Raw genomic sequence first — 21975 nt, 5'->3', positions numbered from 1 at the left:
AACTAATTTCATTGTAAAGATTCTACCTTTAATTCATTTTCTTACAAATTCCATTCAAATCGACGGAAATTTCGATACGATTGGAAGTTTGAATTTGTATTTCATTATTTTGGTTAGTGGGTAGTTGGGTACTGACTACTGAATCTGCTGATCTATTTTGGATACATGAATTGGTGTTGATTGTTGAAACATTGATTATTGGTGTTGGTGTTGATGTTGATTATTCTTCAGTTCTTCGCATTGTTCTTCTGTTTCAAGAGAAGAATTAACTATTGATTGTTAATTAATTAATTACTAATTATGCTTTTACTTCTGAGTTTACTGTGAATGTGTGATTGTGTGATTTAGTCTTGATTGAGTGAAATTCCTTCAATTATTCATGTTACTGCATTGAGTGCATCCTGTTAATGAATAATGACTAAATTAACAGGTGCAGCAGAAAGTTGAATTGAATCATTCTTGTTGTTATATGTGTGTGTGTGCGCTCAAGTCTTATATATATGTTTCTTCTTTGAACTAGCTTTCAATCTTCAGACATAATTATACACTCTCTTCCTTGAGAAGAATCAGTGTTGGGGATCAATCCCTGGTGAGACTGATGTTTATCTAGCCAAAATAAATAAATAAATAAATGTTATGATGTATGTCTTTGGTGTATAATAGGTTGTTGTAGATGAAAATTTTGGGAGTATGGTGAACGTTATTAGTGCTTGCAATTGATTTTTCAGACCATTCTCTATGTTTACATGGGTGAATGGTGATACATTTTAATTGTTAATGACTTAATGGTAGTCTGCTAACAGGGGCGGATCTATGTTTACATGTCTTTGGTGTATAATAGGTTGTTGTAGATGAAAATTTTGGGAGTATGGTGAACGTTATTAGTGCTTGCAATTGATTTTTCAGACCATTCTCTATGTTTACATGGGTGAATGGTGATACATTTTAATTGTTAATGACTTAATGGTAGTCTGCTAACAGGGGCGGATCTATTCATAGGGCTGGTTGGGCTGTAGCCCAACCGTGAATTTTATTATAAAATCTTTACTAGATGCCAGAGGATCATTACCCTTTGGTTTTGCGCTGTTGGTTGAGGCGCACAATTTTTTGCTAGAAACTCATAGTTATTACTTCCAGTTTATGTAGTTTAGATGGTTGGATTATGGTTAATTGGATGATGTTTGTATTTGTGCTTTTATTTATTTTATGTTAAGAGATAACAAGCGATTTGGTTTTGTTGTTGATGGCGGGTTTGAGGAAAGGAAGAAAAATAAAAGAGGAGAGAGGGGTAGAACGAAGAAGAGAGGGAAGTAATAGAGAGTTGTTGAGAAGAAACAGAGAGAGGAGAAGGAGGGAGGGAGGGACAAAGTTTGGCATTTGAGGGCTTGCACGTCTGCTAATGCATTCTGTTAATCATTCTAGTTCTGTTAATAGCTTATGCATTCTGTTAATCATTTTGTTTATGGGAATTATGGCTTAATGCTTCATAGCTAAATAGATGCATTCTGCATTCTATTTAGATTCAGAAGCATTCTGTTCAATTTAGATGCATTCTGGTCAGATGCAAATGCATTCTACTACTAATGCATCTGTTTTCAATTTTCACTATGCATTCTGCCACTATGAGTTTCTGCCACTATTGTTAAATGTTAATGATCAAGAGGCCACTATTGTTAAATGTTAATGCATCTTATTGTTTGGCTTCGCAGGTTATTTGCGTGCCACTTGGAGGCTAATCTGCTTTGTCCTCTATTCTCTATCATCTATCTTCCACTCGTCATAGAAAATTCAAGGTAAGCCTCAACTTTTTTGTGTCTTGGATGAGATTGTTGGGTATAAATGCAGAAGCTATCTGCTTTATCTTTTTTGTTTGCCGCTTTTATATATATTTTTGTTTAATGTATTTTTGAACAAAGCTTATCTGTTTATTGCAACTGGAGTATATGTTCTTTGCTTAATTAATTACCTTCTTTTAGGGACTGAACTAGTTGATAGTAATTTTATACTTTTGATGTTGGGAATTTATTGTTTTTGTGTTGTATTTTGATGGCAGCTCAGTTGTAGGCAATGTTTATTCACTTTGTTAATTGTTTGAAGTCCTTTGTTTGGTTATTAGTCATGGTTATAATTTAATAAACTGTATTTTTCTTGGCTATTTTTCATGAATTGATTGGAGAGGATGGCCATGGATATTGTCGCACCTATGGATCTGGCGTGCCTAGAAGATTTGTCTACACTACAACAAAAGTAGGCTTTTACTGCGCGAAATTTACGGCGCACAAAAAAGCACGCCGTAAATGACATACATTTACGGCACACAATTGATGTGCGCCGTAAATGTATATACATTTACGGCGCACATGTATTGCACGCCGTAAATGTTATGTGTGTTTAGTCTTTTACGGCTCACATTTCTTGCGCGCCGTAAATGTTACAATACAATTACGGCCCACATCTCTTGCATGCCGTAAACACATATACACATTTACAGCACTCATTTTCTGCACGCCATAAAAGGCATATATGTTAAGTGTTTTACGGCATGCGTCAAGAGCACGCCTTAAATGCTATAGCCCGCCCATTTTATTAGCTAAAAGTTGAATTTCCCTCTCCCTGACATTTTATTAGTCGCAAACTCCATTTTCAGTCCTCTTCTTATTCTATCTCTTAGAAGCCGACCTCTTCTTCTCTCATCTCCCCTTTCCCCTCTTCCTCTACCTCACTCTCTCCCCCACTCCCCACTCATCATCTCTGCCATTCAATTCCGCCCCCTCACGCCCTCCCCGTCTCCACTGCATTCATCGAACACCTTCCGCTTGAGCAGGAGGAGGATTGGGATTTGATCAATATGGCGCAGAGCGACGCTTTCTATCTCTCGATCCACCGAAAACCCAAGAAATATGCAGAAGTTCGACGTCGACCCAAGGACCGATAAAGCTTCTAGTCGATGACGGTGACGAGGAGTAGCGATGTGAGCTCGTCGGTATCGTAAGCCCTCTTTCCATTCATCTGAAAACCCTAAGTCCAACCAATCAAACCAATTGTTCTGGATTTATAGGTGTGAGCATCGGAAAGGCAGGGTTACCCCAGGGTATCACCAAGGCGGCGACGACCCGGTTCTCTATGTCGGTGAGGATAGATCAGAAATCAGGGATTCAAGAAGAAGTTCCTCAAGGAAAGTGAAGGATTTGGAACCCTCGAAGAGCAGTCACGAGGTTGAAGGTGCGTGAACTTCACTCTGTTTTTCTTTGTGCTTTTTGAATTTGAATTTGAGCTTTTCTAGAATTGTTTTAGTTGCATTGGATTGAAGTTGATTGCGATTCTGTTTGAATTAAGTACATTACACAGTTCGATTTGAGCGGCGATAGGGGGACAAAATGGTAGAGGTGAGGATATTTATCGCCGCTCACCTCTGTCATTGAATTCCTGCAGTATGGTCAAAGCAATTGTGAGCAAATGCACTTCATTTTATTTTTAAAGCGCAGAACAGAAAGTATTGTTAGAATATAAAATGAAACTGACAGAATAGAGGAGGCTTTATCTCCTAATATGATCAAGATGATTTCGTGACTTTTACAAATGCAGAACCAAACATTAATCTTTTTATCAAATTACCTACAGTTTAATTCTTTGGTTAACTATCAAAGTGAAATTGACCACTTGAGAAGAATTCTGAAACCCCTTGATTCTTTCCAACAGCAAACCTAACTACTTTGAGCCCTGCAATCTAACCCACATTTAACAGGCCACTAACCATATCCCACACCCTGAGATTGACAACCACTTAGGAAAAATAAATTTAAACTATTTACCAGAACCAATTAGACTCACATGACTTAACCAAAACTACTGATGAAAATGTCCTCAGAAATCAAATTTTCTTTGTGTGAGAATAAGTAAAATTTCTCGTGCAGGGTAGAGAGGCAGGAAAGAAAGACCACTTAATCAATTAGCTCTGGTGGCTAAAAGTAAGCAGAATGGGGATCTTCGAAAGAAACAAGGCCTTGCTTGAGGAGTGATTGTGGAAATACCTTTTGGAGGAGGCACCTTTGTGGCATAGGGTGATAGGAGTAAATATGGACTAAATGTCAATGGCTGGTATGGCTAGACCCATGTTAAAGGTTCAAGTCAAAGCATGTGAAAAGACATACGTAATGTATTTTTTTTCCTTTTTGGAGTGTTGTAAGTTGGTGGTGGCTGATTGGAAGGGGGGAAAAAAAAGAAGAGGGCATTGTTTCCCAGATCATAGAGGCTGTCAATCAGGGACAATCAGAAACTGCGAGGTTTGTAGATTTTAAGTCTTAAGTCAAAGCATGTGAAAAGACATACCTACTGGAGTTTTTTTCCTTTTTGGAGTGTTGTAAGTTGGTGGTGGCTTGGAGAGGGATGCTAAGGGCTTGAATTTAGAAATTTCAGGGACATTTATATGTAGTTCTTATAAGTTTTCTTTTGATTTCATCCAGCTGATCAAATTTGAAATCATTCGTTCTAAGGTTCAAGTGCTTACTTGGTTGGCAGCTCATGGGAAAGTTAGTACTTGTGACAATATCCTTGAGGTATTGTCAAAGATGGAGGCCATTCCTTCATGTTAATCCTCAATTGTCTGTTGTTTTCAAGGTAGGGGAGAGGGTGGTGGCCATGGACTGCCAGTGTCTTGATGTTGCAAAGGTATAATACTTAATATCTTTAGCTTATGCTTCTAAAGTACTTTGAACTAGCAACTTTAGGCTTCGATGATGATGTATTGTTCTCTTTCTTTCGACCAAATCAATCGTATTGTATCTGATGGTAACTTTAGGCTTCACATACTCTGGATTGAGATTGGCATATTTGTGTAAGTCATATATGATTTGATTTACTACTGTGCAAGTGTTCATACTCACAAAAGTAAAAGGGTTATCTTATGTGCCTTTACTTGGTTTTTGCAGGACCTCATCAAGCTTTTACTAAAGGCATTTCAAGAGAGTAAAAGAGTTGGTAAGTTGAAATAATTCATTGAAACCATGTGTAGAGAGAGGCTAGTATTACATTCTTCAGTAATGCCAAAATAAATGGCCAAACCCTAATGTTGTTGTTAGCTGTTGCTGTGTGGTGAATAAGTCATTTGTTTTTCCATATACAACAGGCAAGCTAGAGGCTATGTTGCTTGAGGCAAAGGGATCCTGGGTAGAGGCAGAGAAGGCTTATCTAATATGTGAATTTCAATCTATCCTTCTTTTGCAGGTAATACATAAGGGTAGCTATGGCAAAGGCTCAAGGCAATACTTCAGGGGCCATTGAATGGCTTAATAAATATCTTGAAATGTAAGGCATATATTAAATGCCTTGACAAAAGTATGTTCTATGTCTGAAAAAGTAAAAAGTTGTTGACTTGTCCTTTCCCTCTGTTTACAGATTTATGGCCGTTAATGATGCCTGGAGAGAGCTGGCAAAAATCTGTCTCATTGCAAATGTATGTTTCTACAGACTTAACGAAGTTTAGTGGCTTCAATTGTCTATGCTTTGTTCTGAATTGATAAGTGAGTCTCTGTAAACTAAGTACAAGCAAGCTGCGTTCTGCTTTGAGGAGCTGATATTGGCACAACCTACCACTTAGCATATGCTGATGTATGTTGCTTTTCCCCCCTTTTCTGGTCAAGAATTACAGTTCCTTTGTGACACTTTGTATATAGACACCCAGTAACCGAATTGCAATCAATGTCCTTGATTTTAGTTGCCCTACTATTATCTGTTTGAATTGGCATGATGTGAAATATTCATGGGTTGAAGACTTGAAGTAGTGTAGTGCATATCCAAAATGACCATGATTGCATTGCCTAACATACTAAATACCTGGTGAAATCAGATGAATCAAATCTCTGATGTTTTTCTTTTTGTGTTTAACAGATTCTTTACACTTGGTGGATTAGAAAACATACAGACAACAAAGAAATACTACGCATCTGTTATAGACTTGACTGGGGGCAAGAATATCAGAGCACTTTTGGTATTAACTTGGTGAGTTCTTTCTCTCCCCTCTTGAGGTGCATTAGTTCAGAAATGCTCATCTATATTGGATTGCTTCATAGTGTAGATCATTGGTGATCCTGCTTGTACTGAAAACTCGTCTCTAGTTACATTTCTCCTTTTTCTCTTGAAAAATTTTATTCTTCCTATTCTAGATTATCAGACATGGGCTACTGAATTGTTTTGAATCCCTTCTTTTCTTTGTCTTATGACAAACTGGAATGACTGAAAGCAAGTTTTAACTCCTGCATGCAGTGTACTTCTGCCATCGCACAGCTTGCGATAGGAAGGAACAAGGAGAGCTTGGAGCAATGTTGTAGTTAGGTAACTTCAAATATGTTTAGGGTTTAGGGGGGGTTTAATTGATTGATGTAATGAGTTCTCATAATACAGTTCCAATTGTTACTTTGTACATGAGATTAATTATAATGAGGGTAATATGAGTAGACAGTTGAGCAAAAAGTTTTTTTTTTTTTTGTTTGAAAAGACCTCATTTACGGCGCGCAGAGTGTGCCTTAAAATAGGAATTCAGTCACTCTTTTACGGCGTGCATGGGTATGCCTTAAATAGAAGGTGTTTTACGGCATGCAATGTGGGCCGTAAATGACCTCAATCACATTTGTGGAACCACTTTTATGGCGCGTTAATTTTTCTTTTATGACGCATTTTTGCGCGCCGTAAAAGACATGGGGTCTTTTACGGCGCCAGCATTTACAGCATGCTTTTGTACGCCGTAAATAGGCTTTTACGGCGCACATGGTGGGCAGTAAAAGACCATTTTTGGTGTAGTGCTACCTACATGCACCAAATTCCTCTGAAACCACTGATGATATAAAACAGAAAGTAACTGAATCTGTGGCAAAAAAGTTTCAGGATCAACTTAATATGCTACAAGCTCGAATTGATTTTTTGGAGAACAAAGAGAAGAGAGGCACATATCAAAATGGACAGGTTTGTTATCACAAGAATAATTGTTTGAATATTTAGCTCTTATTTGATGTGCACAATTTATTAGATGGTATTGATGAGATAATATAGCAAGACAAGAAATATGAAGTAATGCGGAGACATTGAGATTTCAGTTTGTTTTGACAAGAAATATTTAGTTGGTGACAAGATATAGTCAGCTTTGACAAGAATTGTTTAGTTTAATATGCTTCCCTATATAGATCATATGTTGGTTTTGTATAAAGGTCTCTAAAAGGTCTTTTTAGTGGGATGTTTTTCCTTGTTTAAGTATGTCACTTTGGTTAGTTCTATATGTGTATAGTAGGCAAGGGGATCATAATGTTTTATTATGATCATATATGTCCTCAGTCCTACAATTGTTCTATTATTTGATCTGTTTTCCCTCTGCTGTTATTTTATCAATGATGAATATACATACTAGTATCAACTTGTAAAAGAAACACTAGCTTTGATGACACTTGGTTTGAAATTTCCTCTCATATTGTCATTCTCTTTGTAATATGATTATAAAAAATGATGCAACCTGCGAATCTGCGTGTTTGGTTATTGGAATTGGGTTATGGTGTGACATTGAAAAAGGGTGATATGCAAAGCCATACATGATATATTTAATTTTTTTTTTTTTTTGATGTCTTAGGTTCCAGATGCAACTAGTGACCATGAAATTCGGAGAGAGTCTGTAGGAGAAGAAAGGAATCCAGATTCAAGCAGTGATAGAGCAATGGGTTGAGTTTCAATATGTTATTGCATATTTTTGTTAAGTGTTACTCTTAGTTGTCTTCATTAGGAACTTGATTTTGGGCATATATAACTTAATTTGTACTTCTTCTAATTACCTATACTGACACTGCAACAATTTAATTACATTGCAATGAAATAGATGAGCTAATGAACAATATATGTGTTGTGTATTCATGATATTTTTATCCCATTTTTGGATATTGCAAAAATACAGGTTTTGTTAAAAAAAAAAAATATTGGTTGGCTACTAACATCAGTGAATTGCCGTAGCCAAGAATATATTTCTATATAACACCACACCGAAGCTACGGCAACGAGACCGTAGCAAAATTTCCTATTGAAAAATTGGCGGGAAGCAAATTAGTTTGGCAGCCAAAAAAAAATTGGCGGGAAAAAAATTTAGTAGGAAACAAATTTTGGCGGGAAGTAATATAATTATCTTAATATTAATTATGCTGCGACGGCAATTTGCCGTAGTATATTTTGTAATGGCGACGGCATTAGGGGTAGCATAAAACAGTCGCAGAGTAAGTGTCGCAAAAATTTTGCCGTCGCAAAAGTGGTCTGCTACGGCAAAATGCCGTGGCAAAAGATATTGGCGACGCCACCAACGGCGTCGGAAGCTTTGCCGTCGCAAATGCTTTTTTGCTACGGCAAAATAGCTTTTCGCTACGGCGCCTTGCCGTGGCTATTGCAATTTTTTTTTGTAGTGCGATTAGTGAATGACTAACTATTTTGTCATCAGAAGTTTTGATAGGAAAGTTTTTCAAACACGGCCACCAATTGCTTGACTTTCCTTGCAACTTTCTCGTTAATTCTATATTTCACGAGAAGGTAACATTAAGGCCCCGTTTGGTTAGCTGGAATGTCAAAATTGGAAAAGGATTTATTTTCCTTTCCAGACGGATATGGAATGGAATATGATTTGGTATTTCCATGTGAGTGTTTGGAATATTACTAAAAATTAAATTTTGGAATTAATTTTTCATTTCTATTGTAGTGTTTGGTAAGTCATAAGAATGAAATATGGAATTATAATTTTCAATAACGCCCTTTTACTAATTAAAGTACATCAATTTATAAGGAATATTGGTGGGGAATATAAATTTTTAGAGGGATAATTAATGTAATTTTGCCTTTGACAATGGGAAATGGAAATAGAATACCACCCATGACTAGGTAATTCTATTCAGGCTTTATGAGGGAGTCAATTTCCAGTCAAATCTTAGTTTTTATTTCCTTTCCAATCTTTAATTACAACCAAACAGCACATCTGAATGGAAAATGAAATTAATTCCCATTTCATACTATGATTTCCTGCCATCCAAACGGGGCCTAACATCATTGAAGGTAGTAGCAACAAACTTAATTATTATTTCGCCGGCAAATAAATCCACCAAAGTGAAAGTCAATGCAAGTCACAATACTTGATGCAAAGCTTGGTTATCTGTTCTACATGTCTACAGGTTGAGTTCTAACAATACAATTGTTGTAGTTTTTTGTAGGACTAAATACTGTTTAGTCCTTGATCTTTTGACCATAAAACACTTCAGTCCCTGGCCTTCTAATTTCACACGTTTAGTCCCTGTACTTCAAAATTTCAAACCAATAGGTCATTGCCATCTAAAAGTCACGGCGAAATGTCTATTATGCCCTCAGTTTTTTTTTTTTAAATAAATTTATTCCTTTCTCTTTTATTTATTTATTCTTTTTTCTTTATTTTATTTATTCTTTTTTTTTCAAACAGAAAGAAATAAAGGGGAAAAAACAGAAAAAAAATAAATAGAAAGAAAGAAAGGGAAAAAAAAAATCCTTTTCCAAAAAAAAATTAATTAATTAATTAATTTTAAAAAAAAACTGAGGGTATAATAGACATTTCGCCACGACTTTTAGACGGCAATGACCTATTGGTCTGAAATTTTGAAGTACAGGGACTAAACGTGTGAAATTAGAAGGTCAGGAACTGAAGTGTTTTATGGTCAAAAGATCAAGGACTAAACAGTATTTAGTCCTTTTTTGTATGTACAATTTGTGAATGACTAACTATTTTGTCATCCTAAGTGTTGGTAGGAAATTTTTCAAACCCATCAAATTTCTTGTTTTTCCTCACAGAAATAAACTTTTAGCCATGAATAACTTTCTTGTTAATTGTACATTTCATGAGAAGGTAATGATTATATCATTGTAGGTAGTAGCAACATACTTTGCTATTATTTCGTAGGTAATTAAATCTACCGAATTGAAAATCAATGCAATTGGCAATACTTGATGGAATGCTTGATTTATGTGTGCTAGTACATGTCAAGAGGTTGAGCCCATATTGGCTTTTGCTTCTTTTTCTTTTCCCTTTCCAAACTATGTCTACAAATAAATACAATAATTGTAAAATTTTATATACAATTAATACTTTCATCTGAATATCTTAATTGAATTTTCGCACCAAACTTATAATATTGTAAGCCATCGATCCATGTTTGTAGAAATGATTGCTTGGTTAATCAATGTAACTTTTTTTTTTTTTTTTTATCGAGATCATACGGTTCCTTAAAAGCTTTAATTCTAGGCCCAGAAACTAATCCGTGCAGGTAGATCATATCAGAATGTTTCCTCCCCCCATCAAAAATAGATTGAGATTGATTCGAATCCGAATATAGGAGTTCCACACCTAAAGACTCTTACCAACTCAATAGCCTTTGGTGATTAAATCAATGTAACTCTAGTTCATCTATATACTAATTCTTTCTAAGTTAATTCAATAATCCCGATGACTTCTTTTCACTCCCAATTTGATTGCGTCCACTTCGTTCTCCCCTTTAAAGAATAGTAATTAAACTTAATAAGAAAGTTTCTTCCGATCTCAGTAAAAGATAATTAGTCATTATTCATCGTTATCTGTAGGTACAGAGATAGAGCTAATTAAATGAGCTTTGTTTGTTGAGGTGACAATAAAGAATGGCCCCAGAAAATACCATAAAGTTTTTGCCAAAAAAAAGAAAGAAAGAAAAAAATACCATAAAGCTAGGCAAGAAAAAGACAAGCAGAGGGTTGTTAAAGATGCAATAAACCATTTCTTAACTTTCGCTATGTAATGGTGGTGTGCCCCATGTATACGACATAAAAGCTGAAATTTTCAAACACTGAACTCAGAATTGTTTACCAGAGTTTCTTACAATGACTTGCTTCTCTGAGTGGTCACCATCGTTAGATCAGGAAGACTATACTTGAGCGACGACCATTACAGTAGTTGTCTGATCGATCGAGACTCGGTGTTGTGTGCTCCTTCTGTTCATACTAAGTTTCCTTCTCCAATCTCGTAATCAATGGTTCAATCAGTTGAAACTAATTTGCCTTGACTGATCGAAAAAAGCTCGTATGTGTTACGGTATGTATTAGCATGCATGAAACATTCCTCTGCCGCTTTTCTTTTTATTCCCAGAAGACTGAAGGACGACGAAGAAATATTAGTCCCAAATTTGAAGTAGGTTTGGAACTTTGGATCAAATCCATGTATGAAGTAATGAAACTAATACAGGAAGTCTTCGTACGTACGTACGTATACTGGTTTGTGATGGGTTTGTGTTGACTTGGGTGGGTGCGCATGGCGCAACTACTTAGTGAGTCATGTCATCACCAAAGTCTGTGAGCAATTTCCGCGTGCCGCCAGAATTCTTATAGAATTTTTTGCACTGGAATTGATTATGATGACGTGAGAGAGAAAGCAATTGGTGACGTTATAAAAAGGGAAAGGAATAGTGTGAGAAAGCTTAAAGGGTTTATATTGTGTTGGGCAAATTTCTATCATAATATTCAAAGTTTTAGCCCTACTGTTCGGATTAAGAAAGTAACATGGTTGATGAACGTCAATGAATTCAAATAATTTTTTTTTTTTTTTTTTGAATAAAGGGCCGGTGCGGCTGCCCTCAAACCTTGATTAATGAAACTGGCGAATTCAAATAAATTTTTGATTTTGAAAGCTTTTATGAAAATATAGTGTTACAAAATTATCGTGAAAAATGAGATGAAAATAAATATATTTTTCACAAATATACTAAATCTTATATGAGATAAAGACTTGTCACTGTTTTTTCTTTTTGTCCTTATCTCCTCCATTATTATCCATGGATGATGGATATGTCATCTTCCAGTTATTTTGTTTCACGCTCATCTTTCACGATAATTTTGTACCATATATAGATGATTTTGATAACAATATACTAAACCATATTTGAGATAAAGACTTACCATTATTTTATCATTTTGTCCTTATCTCCTCCATTATTATTATCCATGGATGATGGATATGTCATCTTCCAGTTATTTTGTTTTGACCAGAATGGGTTTGTTGGTCCTCATGTTCGATCATGATCAATTTCCCGTTGGACCACAATTGTAAATTAATACAAATCATATTACATGGTCAATTCCAAAACTTGAAAATCAATTCCAAAGCTTGTAACATCACCGTGTAAACGAGAAAGTATGCTAGTCAGCCGCGATTGATGAATTTAATATTAATTCCTTCTCTGGCAATGAGATTATGTTGCATTTGTTTTCTTCTTTTGTGCTCCCAGGTGTATTGACTAGTTTACAAAGCGTGTGTTATAGATATTCAAAAGTCTAGGTTAATTGTAACAAAAAAAAAAAGTCTAGGTTAATTAGCTAGGAGTTTTCCATGCTAAAGAGCATCTTTAGTAATGCTAGCTATTTTTAAGTCAAATTTTAGCTAAAGTAGCTAAAAAGTCATTTTAGCGCCACTTTAGAATTACGTCTGCATCAATGCTCTCTATTTTAGCTAGTTTTGAATTTATATTATTTTTTAAATGAATATTAAATAGTTTAAATGTATTTATAAATTACATAAAATAACTTAAAAGGAATGTTTTAAATTATAGAGAGCCTCATCCCGCTCTCTATATTTAGGAGCGAGATAGCTAAAAGTTATAATAGAGAGCCACTTAGGAGTCTGGTGCAGTTGCTAAAATAGATAAAAAGCTAAACATGCTATCCAAAATAACTAAGGAGCCACAATAGAGAGTCTGCTAAAGATGCTCTAAGTGCATCATTTTTTTTTTTTTTGAAAGTGGCTTGGTGTAGTTGCCCTTAAGTTTCATTAATGAAACCATAGAATACACTTTGAGGGCCAAATTACAATATGCATAATTTACAATGATGTGGATTTTCCATTTCTTCTCAATACTTTGCTTAGAACATCTTTAGCAATATTACTTAAATTTTTTTATTTATTTTGTTCAAATATATACCTCAAAGTTATTATAGCTAACCATTTTAAAAAAATTTCTCCAACAATATTGCTTAAAATTTAGCTATATTTGAACATATCTTGGGGTCAAGACCAATTATGAAACCATAATAGGGGTTGATATATCCATCCAATTAGAGTTGTAGATTATTATTTATTTTATGATTTAGGTTTTCAAATTGGGGTTAACAGTTTTTTTTTTTAATACAACGAATGGAAGAGTTCATGATGAATTTCTTGTTTTGGTATTTGACAAAGCACTTGGCATTGGTGAGGGAGTCTTGGGGTTTGGGTTTTCTTCAGTCCTTAATGCGCACTTCAAAGGGTTATATAGCTGGTAAGAAAAGAAGATAATTTTTCAGAAAAGAAGAAATGCATGCTAGGCTATCTAGTTACATGGACTCTTCATTGTTACCAGTTTCTTGCCTGCTTGGTTGCTAAGAGAAAAGGAGATAAAAGATTTGAATGTAGATATATGCAGATCGATACTATATATGGAGTTCTTATTCTTAGTTCTTGTTCGATTTTGATTGGGTAATATTTGTTCTAATCCCATCTTCTCTTTTAGTTCTTATTCATAAAAATAATTTAGTTCTTATTCATAAAGAAAATTTAATTTAATTTAAATCATAATTTAATCTCATCAATCTTCCATTCATGATTTACCAGGAGATGAGTTAACGTTCTTGTTTTTCTTTTCATCATCTTCTGGTTTTTTTTTTCCCTTCCTAATCTTAGTTTTTCCCAAATCCTGATCTTCTGTTTTTTTAATTATAGTTTTTATTTTATTTTTTCCTTACAAAAGAAAATTTAATGTAATATTATTTTAATTTTTGTTTGGAAGAAATTTAATGTCATGTCATTAAAGATAATTAATCAGAACCATCAAATGCTTCTATATCTAAGGGCTCAAAATGAGTGTAAAATATTGTGTCCATTGATCCAGATCCTATCTTTATTTCTAATTGGTTAATGAAATTATTGTAACCAGAAGAAGAAGTTATTGGATTTTCAACATAAAAGAAAAAAATTGATGTAATATTGGCTATTGTTGTTACTATTCTCTCTTTTCAGTATATGAATAGGTGATGGAAACCTGAAATTTGGGGATTTCCTAAAATAGGGAATGAGACAGAGGAACGGTTGGAGTTGATATTTTCGAAAACCCCTTTCATTGTTTTGGAATTAGGGGATATGTTGGAAGAGAGAGGCGTACAATACACAGTAACCCACTCGCACTGGGCTTGTCAAAATCGAGTAACTGTCTAGAAACTCTAGAGATAGAACTAGAACCCCAAGTAAAGACGCCTTAGACAACTGTGTAATTCAAGTAACCAGGTAACTTAAGACTAGCTACCAAAGTTCGAACCAACCAGATCAAATTCAAACCGTGATTTATTCTCGACTCATAGGACCACCCCACACAGAGGGGGATTCCCTGGGATGACTAAGAAGCCTAAAAGCCTAAAGTGAAAAAATAAAAAAACAGACCCAGCAGTAAAACATAAACTGCAGACCCAGAAGATGCGCTCATGTTATTTCTTTTTCTCTTAAATAATCAAACAGTTTCTTTTTTGTAGCTTTTGTTTCATTCTTCTCCCGTTTGAATCAAAATTTTGTGTTGCCAATAACACTCTTTCGAACATTTGAACAAACTTCTTGCACTTACCTTTTTTTCCTTAATCAAAAAATATAGATTCATTGAAAATGAGGTCAATGCCTTCTTCTTGTGTTTTTTTTTGGTATGCCCCAGCAAAGCGAAGATTTTATTAGGTAAAATAAAGAAAAATAAAAGTAACGGAAAAGCTCCAGAAATGAAAATCAAACCCTCAAACAAAACAGATTGTCAGAAGTCAAATAAAATCCAAAGCATAATCAAAGGAAATCAAAAGAAATTTCCAACGAAGCTCTAGAATAATGAAATGTATGCTATTGTTGGAAGGATAGTGATCGACCTTGCAAGCTCATTGAAAAACTTCTTAGCTTGAGAATTTTCTATTTCATTTAATTTCTTCTTTGGTTATTTAGGGTTGAACTCCTTAAACTTATCACTGTTAAATGCTTCATCACCCCTTTCCATATAAGCACAGACAAACTATACCTCACGTTTTCTCTGTAATTTTTTGGGATGAGTCTTTTGGAGAGTCTGAAGAAAATTCTCATATCCAAAATGTTATTTCACCTTCATCAAACCAAGAAGTAGGTGAATTGATATCAGATTTAGCACATAGATGATATCAAGGCCTATAACCTACCTCAGTGGGAGCGACAAAAAATCCATTATGGACACATAATCACCTTGTTTGGCTCCAATTTTGCTGCAGCTAGTCAACAGTCTTTTTTCTTGCGCGGGCGTGCCAGCACCGTTCGGGTGCGGTCGTCGGGGGTGTCCCTTGACCTGACTTCTATCAAGCGATTGTAGACGAGGAGAGCACCAACCTCGTCGTGGGATTCTTTGTGCCTCGTGGTGAGGACTTCGCTGAAGTTTCTTCTTGTTCACAAGTCGATACTCAATATTGCAGATTGAGCAGAGCGAAATCAACGGGAAGTATTAAGATCTTGCTAAAGCGTGACTTTAGCTTAATTGGCTGGGTTGCTAGGGCGTTACCCTTGCTTGGCTGGTTCTGTAACCGTTGTGGTCGCGGCACTACCGTCGGCTCCCGAGGAGACTAGGACCGAAGCACGTTGACAGAGGGTTTGGTGGCACTGAAAGTCGGCTTCTGAGAAGACTAGGACTAGGAGTGTGATCACCGGTAAGAGAAAGAGAATGAGAGGAGTTGCTCTTAGAGAGGTTTGCTCTAGAGAGAACTTAGATCATCTTAGAGATGTTGTTGTTGTATGTGAATGAGTATTTTAGAATGAGAGGAGAATGTGTTTATATAGGGAATAAAAAGAAGAGTGAAATGATGAGTGGAAGAAAAATAATGAAAGTGGAGTATGAAAGTGATTTGTAAAATATGGAAAAGATAGAGAAATGATGAAATGAAAGCAAAGCATGAAGGTGTAGAAACATGGAAGTGATGATGATCTATTAAAGAGATTGTCTTGAAAAATATATCCAAGGAAAAGAAGAAAAGCATCTAGCTTTCTTCATGTGGGTAGGAAACATGAACATGTGAATATTGAGCTGGTTTTAGGTCAGTTTCTGCTCCTTTATTCCTTCAATTATTTCTCCAACAAGACTTCAGAATGAGCCTTCGACTTCTTCATAAAAAATGTTCCACTATGAGTGTAGATCATCCTGACAAATTTTCAGAGCTTTATTCCATGCGGTTGGGCTGGAAATGCTGCTGGACCTCTTACAGGTCCAGTTTTCCAGTTTTGCTTCTGTAGAAAATTGGACTGATTGTTTGAAGGCCTTCCACTCAAAAACATCTCTGGCACTCTTCATAGAAATGATCCTTGGGCTGTCTAGAATGGATCTGCAGAGTTTCAGCTCATTTCAAGTTCATTTGGTCAGTCTGCCGCCCCTCCTTCCTTGTTTAGCTCGGTTTCTCCTAGCCGAAGTAGGAAAATGTGCTAAAGTTGACTTTTCATGTTTCCATGCTTCCATAGTAGGCTTTATTTAGCCTCTAAATATATATTTCGAACTTCTCGACAATATATAGCTTGAGCCACTGACATTGGCTCAATTTCTCCAAGACGTGCCTTGTCAGGCCAAAATGCTCATTTTGGGTCCAAACACACCTACCACCATGTCTAGTTTTAGTCGAGCAATTTCACTTATTATGGTATATGTGTAATTTGCATTAGCTTTAAAGTCTAAATTCAAATACCTTATGTCTTAAAGGGGAGGATTCAGTGCACCGATGTGTATTTGCACCGACATAAATGGATGGTTAGATTATATTAAATGGATGGTTAGATTAGGTTATTAATAAAAATATTAATTATAAATATCAAGGATTGAGATCATCTTATAAGTGTTTGGTCATTTGCACCGTCGGTGCATAGAATAATTTCTAATGTCATAATAGTCCAAATTCAAATACCTTATGTGGTGACATACATCCCCAATTCTTCTTCCATGCCAATAATGCGAAGCACGCGCCTTTCTGCAGAGACTGACTGAATGTCTGAGGCTTGCCATAGCACATAATGAGTAAACCTGTCCTAACGCGGCCTTGTAGACCACATTTTTCATTTCCCTTATTCCAACGGCTCAGATCTCTCTAGGAAGTAACATCGTACCTTCCATTTTCCCACGTGGATAAATCAAATCCTCCCACTTATAAAATGCACCCAACTCACTCGACCTCACCAGAAAAAACATATCCTTTGCTTTCATCCAAAACAATCTTCAAGCTCTCTCTCTCTCTCTCTCTCTCTCTCTATCACCATGGACAACATTGGTGATGAATACAAGCATTACTGGGAAACCAACATGTTCCTCCAAACCGAAGAACTCGACAGGTATCCCACAAAGCTTAGAAAAAGAAAAGAGCATCATTTATAAGTTTGTTTTACTTGCAAGTGCAACGGTTTAGTTTTCTGACCACCATTTTTTCTGGTCATGGCAGTTGGGGATTGGATGAAGCGTTTTCTGGGTACTACGATTCGAGCTCGCCGGACGGAGCAGCGTCATCCATGGCCTCCAAGAACATTGTTTCAGAGAGGAACAGGAGGAAGAAGCTCAATGAGAGGCTCTTTGCTCTTAGAGCAGTGGTCCCCAACATTAGCAAGGTGATCTAATTAATTAAGTAAACCATATACTTAGTTAAATTATTGCTGGTGATCACTTTGTATATACTAACAAAAGGGTGGTTAGTGCTAACAAATCTGCGCCGCTGGTTCTACTTTTTTAAGAAAAAGATGGAGTGTTTGATAATTTTGGGCGTTTGTTTCTTTGTTTTCTAAAAAATTGATTTCGTTTGTTGGGTTTGGACAGATGGATAAGGCTTCTATAATCAAAGACGCCATTGACTACATCCAAGAGCTTCATGATCAAGAAAAAAGAATTCAAGCGGAGATCATGGATTTGGAATCTGGAAAATCAAAGAAGGGTGTTATTGGTAGTTCGGACTTCGAACAAGAGCTTCCGGTCTTGTTGAGATCGAAGAAGAAGAAAATCGAGCAGCTTTATGATTCTGGAGGATCAAGAACTTCCTCCATCGAAGTCCTTGAAGTAAGTCAATCAACCCATCTCTGTCTTCATTAATTTTTTTTATTTTTTTTATTGATAGTTTAACTAACATAATTAATATACATATAATAAAACAATGTAACTATCGATCATTTATCAATAATGAATATGGGGTCGCTGTTTGCGGTTTACAGCTTAGGGTTACATACATGGGGGAAAAGACAGTGGTGGTGAGCTTGACATGTAGTAAGAGAACAGACACAATGGTGAAACTGTGCGAGGTCTTTGAGTCCCTGAAGCTCAAAATCATTACAGCCAATATCACTGCTTTTTCTGGGAGGGTATTGAAAACAGTCTTCATTGAGGTAAGTTATGCCTTTATACTCTTTTTCGTCACCAATTGGAGCAAGGTATTCTTAATCCTTAAATAAAGTGTTGGGTTTTTGGGTGGCACCTGAAAATGTGGAGATGGACTAAATCCACATATATAGGCAGGCACCAGGCCAGACTTGCATTTTTGAAACATGTGATTGGTACGGTCCAACAAGAGGTGCCCCATGGTCTTTGTTATTGTATGTGATAGTGATATGAGCTGAGTTAAAAGTAATTACTATTACTAGGGGTTGTTTGAGTTTCGGTACAGGCTACCACTCCTGGGTTCTGATAGGCTTTAATTTCAAATCGATAGCTAGTTAATAATGATTATATGCGTCCATATTGGAAGATTTATTTTACAATATATTAATCAGGCAAAAACCATAGCTAAATGTTTGCATCATCTTATATTTGTCGGTATGTTTTAGATGATTTGTTTGATTATTATAATATTTGTGTGGTTGTGAGAGAGAGGTTAACCACACTTTTTCCTCATTGTATGGTGATGATGCTTGATAGAGAAGACGTAATCGTAACACGTAGGTAAATTCAAACAACGACAGAGAAACAATTAATAAAGAAATCGATTTCAATACATAAAGAACAGTGTCAGGCTTTATTTAGTTAAATAGGAGGGTAGTGCCTGTTTAATTTGCACGCTAGGCGCACAAAGACTAGATGGGCATGATTAAGCACAATGGTTACATGTAATTTGATTACAACAATAATAGAGGAGGATCGAATTAGATAGAATTTAATTAGGGTCCACGAGCACAAGATAGAGAGCACCTTTAAAAAAGTGAATGTTATCATCTCCAATTCTCCATTATGTGATACAACTATTAGGGCAATCATGATTGGTGCAATCCAGAGTGTCCAGAATAAAACCAATCTATGAACAAAAGTGAGAGATGAAAAACGACCCCATTTGGATTTCCACTTTAACATGTCTTTCCTTTTCCGTCCAAATAAAATGGGGTACTTGCTGCTACCTCTCAGCCTTTCAATCAAATTCACTTTATACATTGCTTCTTCTCCTTGTTATGCTCCTCCTACATTATTCTTGATCAATTTAGTCCACCCAAAAACATAAGTTTGTTTTCTTAACTTCATATATATCATGATACAGTGAAGAACCGAATTTTATATACATAGAAGACACATACAATACTTTTGAAAAATGTTATTCGAGCTAAGTTTCTGATGTCATAGATATTTATTTTTCATGATGTTGATGTTGAAACAACCGTAGAATTGTGATTGGATGTCACCCAAACACTGTACTAAATTGGACTATACAGTGTTCAGTGTTGAGATGTTTAGGTCAATGGTTTTCCAAGAGACATGTTTCTCATATGCGTAAAAGCTTATTTCCATGAAAATCCTAGCTAAAAACAAAATTTGGATGGTAGAAAGAAACCCAAAATCAAAATCATGGTAACCTTTTCCCTTTTCTGGTGTATTATGGATGTTGCAATTTATTTTTCTTCGCTTGTTTCGTTTTTAGTTTTGTCTTCTGGCCTGCAAGGGCATTAACACACAATCAGACAATCTTCACGTGTTAAATATTTTGTATTCTCTCTACTCCCAGCGTCTCATTCTTGTTTTTATTCATATTTCAACTCCTTGAAATGGCTGGGTGAGAAATATAATCAAACCCGCTTTGCATAATCTATGGTTGTGCTCGATGAATATGTCATAGTTTAAACAAGACAAAATATTTGATCAGATATTTCCACATATATATAATTGAATATTTTTTGAAGTCACTGATAGGGCTAGCTAAGATTTAGAGACAACACCAGTATCCTTACAGGAGCATAATCATCACATACTCTGACTGAATAGAAATTGTGGTCATTGCTTTCAATTATTGTTTTGGCAAAAACAAATCAAGGTTTACGTCATAAAATCTTCTGTTGTTATACAATTGCCTGACTTTTAGTTAATTCATAGTCCAATAACATAATTCATAACACCTTTCAAAAAACAAACATAATTCAGAACAATACTCAACCACGATCTCATACATATATATGATGCAAAGTCACTTATTACTTTTGGATGTATTTTGCAGGCAGATGAAGAAGAGAAGGATCATTTGAAGGTAAAAATTGAAACAGCTATTGCAGCACTGAATGACCCACAAAGCCCCATGAGCATATAATGAGATAACTGATTCAAGTCGATTCCATTTGTTCGGTTTTTCCTTGGTGCATGTTTTCTAGAAGAGCCTTGCTTTGGTTTTGGTTATGAGAAAATCAACAGTTTTTTTTTTTTTTTAATTGTTCAATCACACGGTGTCCTCAAAGGCTTCCTAGGCCCAGAGACTAATCCGTACTTGGGGGATCTTGTCAGAACGCACCTCTCCCCTGGCCACCAAGAATATATTGGAATTTAACTCCAATAAGCGTCGGCGGGATTCGAACCCGGGTATGGGGGTTCCACACCTGGAGGCTCTTACCAACTCGACCACCTGTGGTGGTTAGAAAATCAACAGTTTTTGTTCATGATGCATTTGCAATAAAGAAAAAATGTTTGAGACATAATTTGGATGTGGAATGTCACCTAATTAAATGTTACTTAATCTGAAAAGTCAATGGCATGGAAACTTTAATTTCTCACAAACCCGAAAATAATTTCTAAAACTATATAAAAAATGAGAAACCCAACGCTTCAATTCCACGCCACCAAGAATTGTCTATGCACCATCCATTGCCACAACTCATCTCATCATAATGAATTCCAGATTACCATGTTGTTTCAAATATACCTAAACTTAAAAATCATGGACAAAATTTTCTCAAATCTAATCCATCTACAACATGTTACACTATAAATCAAGAAATTTGGTTTCAATTAGATCTTGGTCATCTTGAACATGGATAAGGCAAGAAAGATACTTGGAAACTTGGAGTCCCCAATTTTTTGGGGGATTACATCTATGCTAGCTACGGAGTATCCATCATTGAGCCAAGACATCGTAGCGATCACAATATCCGTTGTAGATCATACCTTCAGGCAATGAACTAGCGAAGAACAAAAATTAATTAATTTAGAAGATGAATATGATATTTTTACCTTTTGTTTTAGCGAAATAACATTAGTATAGTTCTTGAAAAGAGAAGGTACACGTAATGACTCACATCTAAGAGGTCACTACCTACTTAGTGCCCACTCGTATTAGATTTTTAAGCTTATTATCTGAAAAAATTCATAAATTAATATTACAGCAATTCATTTGAAGTCTAAAAATCAGCCCTTATATTGGATGCAATCAAGATGTACTCTTTTTGGTAATTGCGGTCCAATGACTCACCTGGAGAAGTTTTAAATACACATATCTAATTATTTAATACACACTCTCTACTCAAAAGGACACCCATTTAATTTCTCATTATAATAATTTACTAAATACACAACAAAAAATATCTAAAATACCCATAATCTCTAAAACCATGAAATATCCTATTATTTGACTATATTAAGGCTACTATTTAATATGATAAGTGTATATTAGTATATTTGTTTAAGAAAAAGA

General features: G+C 35.6%; 1 protein-coding gene and 1 pseudogene across 1 annotated transcript; both read left to right on the top strand.

Annotated features, from left to right (window-relative positions):
- Positions 1-4278: 4278 nt before the first annotated feature.
- On the top strand, positions 4279-6451 carry LOC133708223 (uncharacterized; annotated as a pseudogene).
- Positions 6452-17227: 10776 nt separating this feature from the next.
- Positions 17228-20983, top strand: LOC133709590 (transcription factor bHLH35). The gene is made up of 5 exons (XM_062135382.1): positions 17228-17389; positions 17497-17659; positions 17865-18101; positions 18254-18424; positions 20512-20983. Exons 1-5 carry the CDS (start codon positions 17316-17318, stop codon positions 20599-20601), a joined length of 735 nt encoding a protein of 244 aa, XP_061991366.1. The 5' UTR covers positions 17228-17315; the 3' UTR covers positions 20602-20983.
- The last annotated feature ends 992 nt before the right edge of the window (positions 20984-21975 follow it).

Source organism: Rosa rugosa, chromosome 5 (genome assembly GCF_958449725.1).
Source record: "Rosa rugosa chromosome 5, drRosRugo1.1, whole genome shotgun sequence".
NCBI lineage: Eukaryota > Viridiplantae > Streptophyta > Magnoliopsida > Rosales > Rosaceae > Rosa > Rosa rugosa.
Note: the sequence above shows the minus strand (reverse complement) of the source record. Positions and strands in the feature narration are given on the sequence as shown.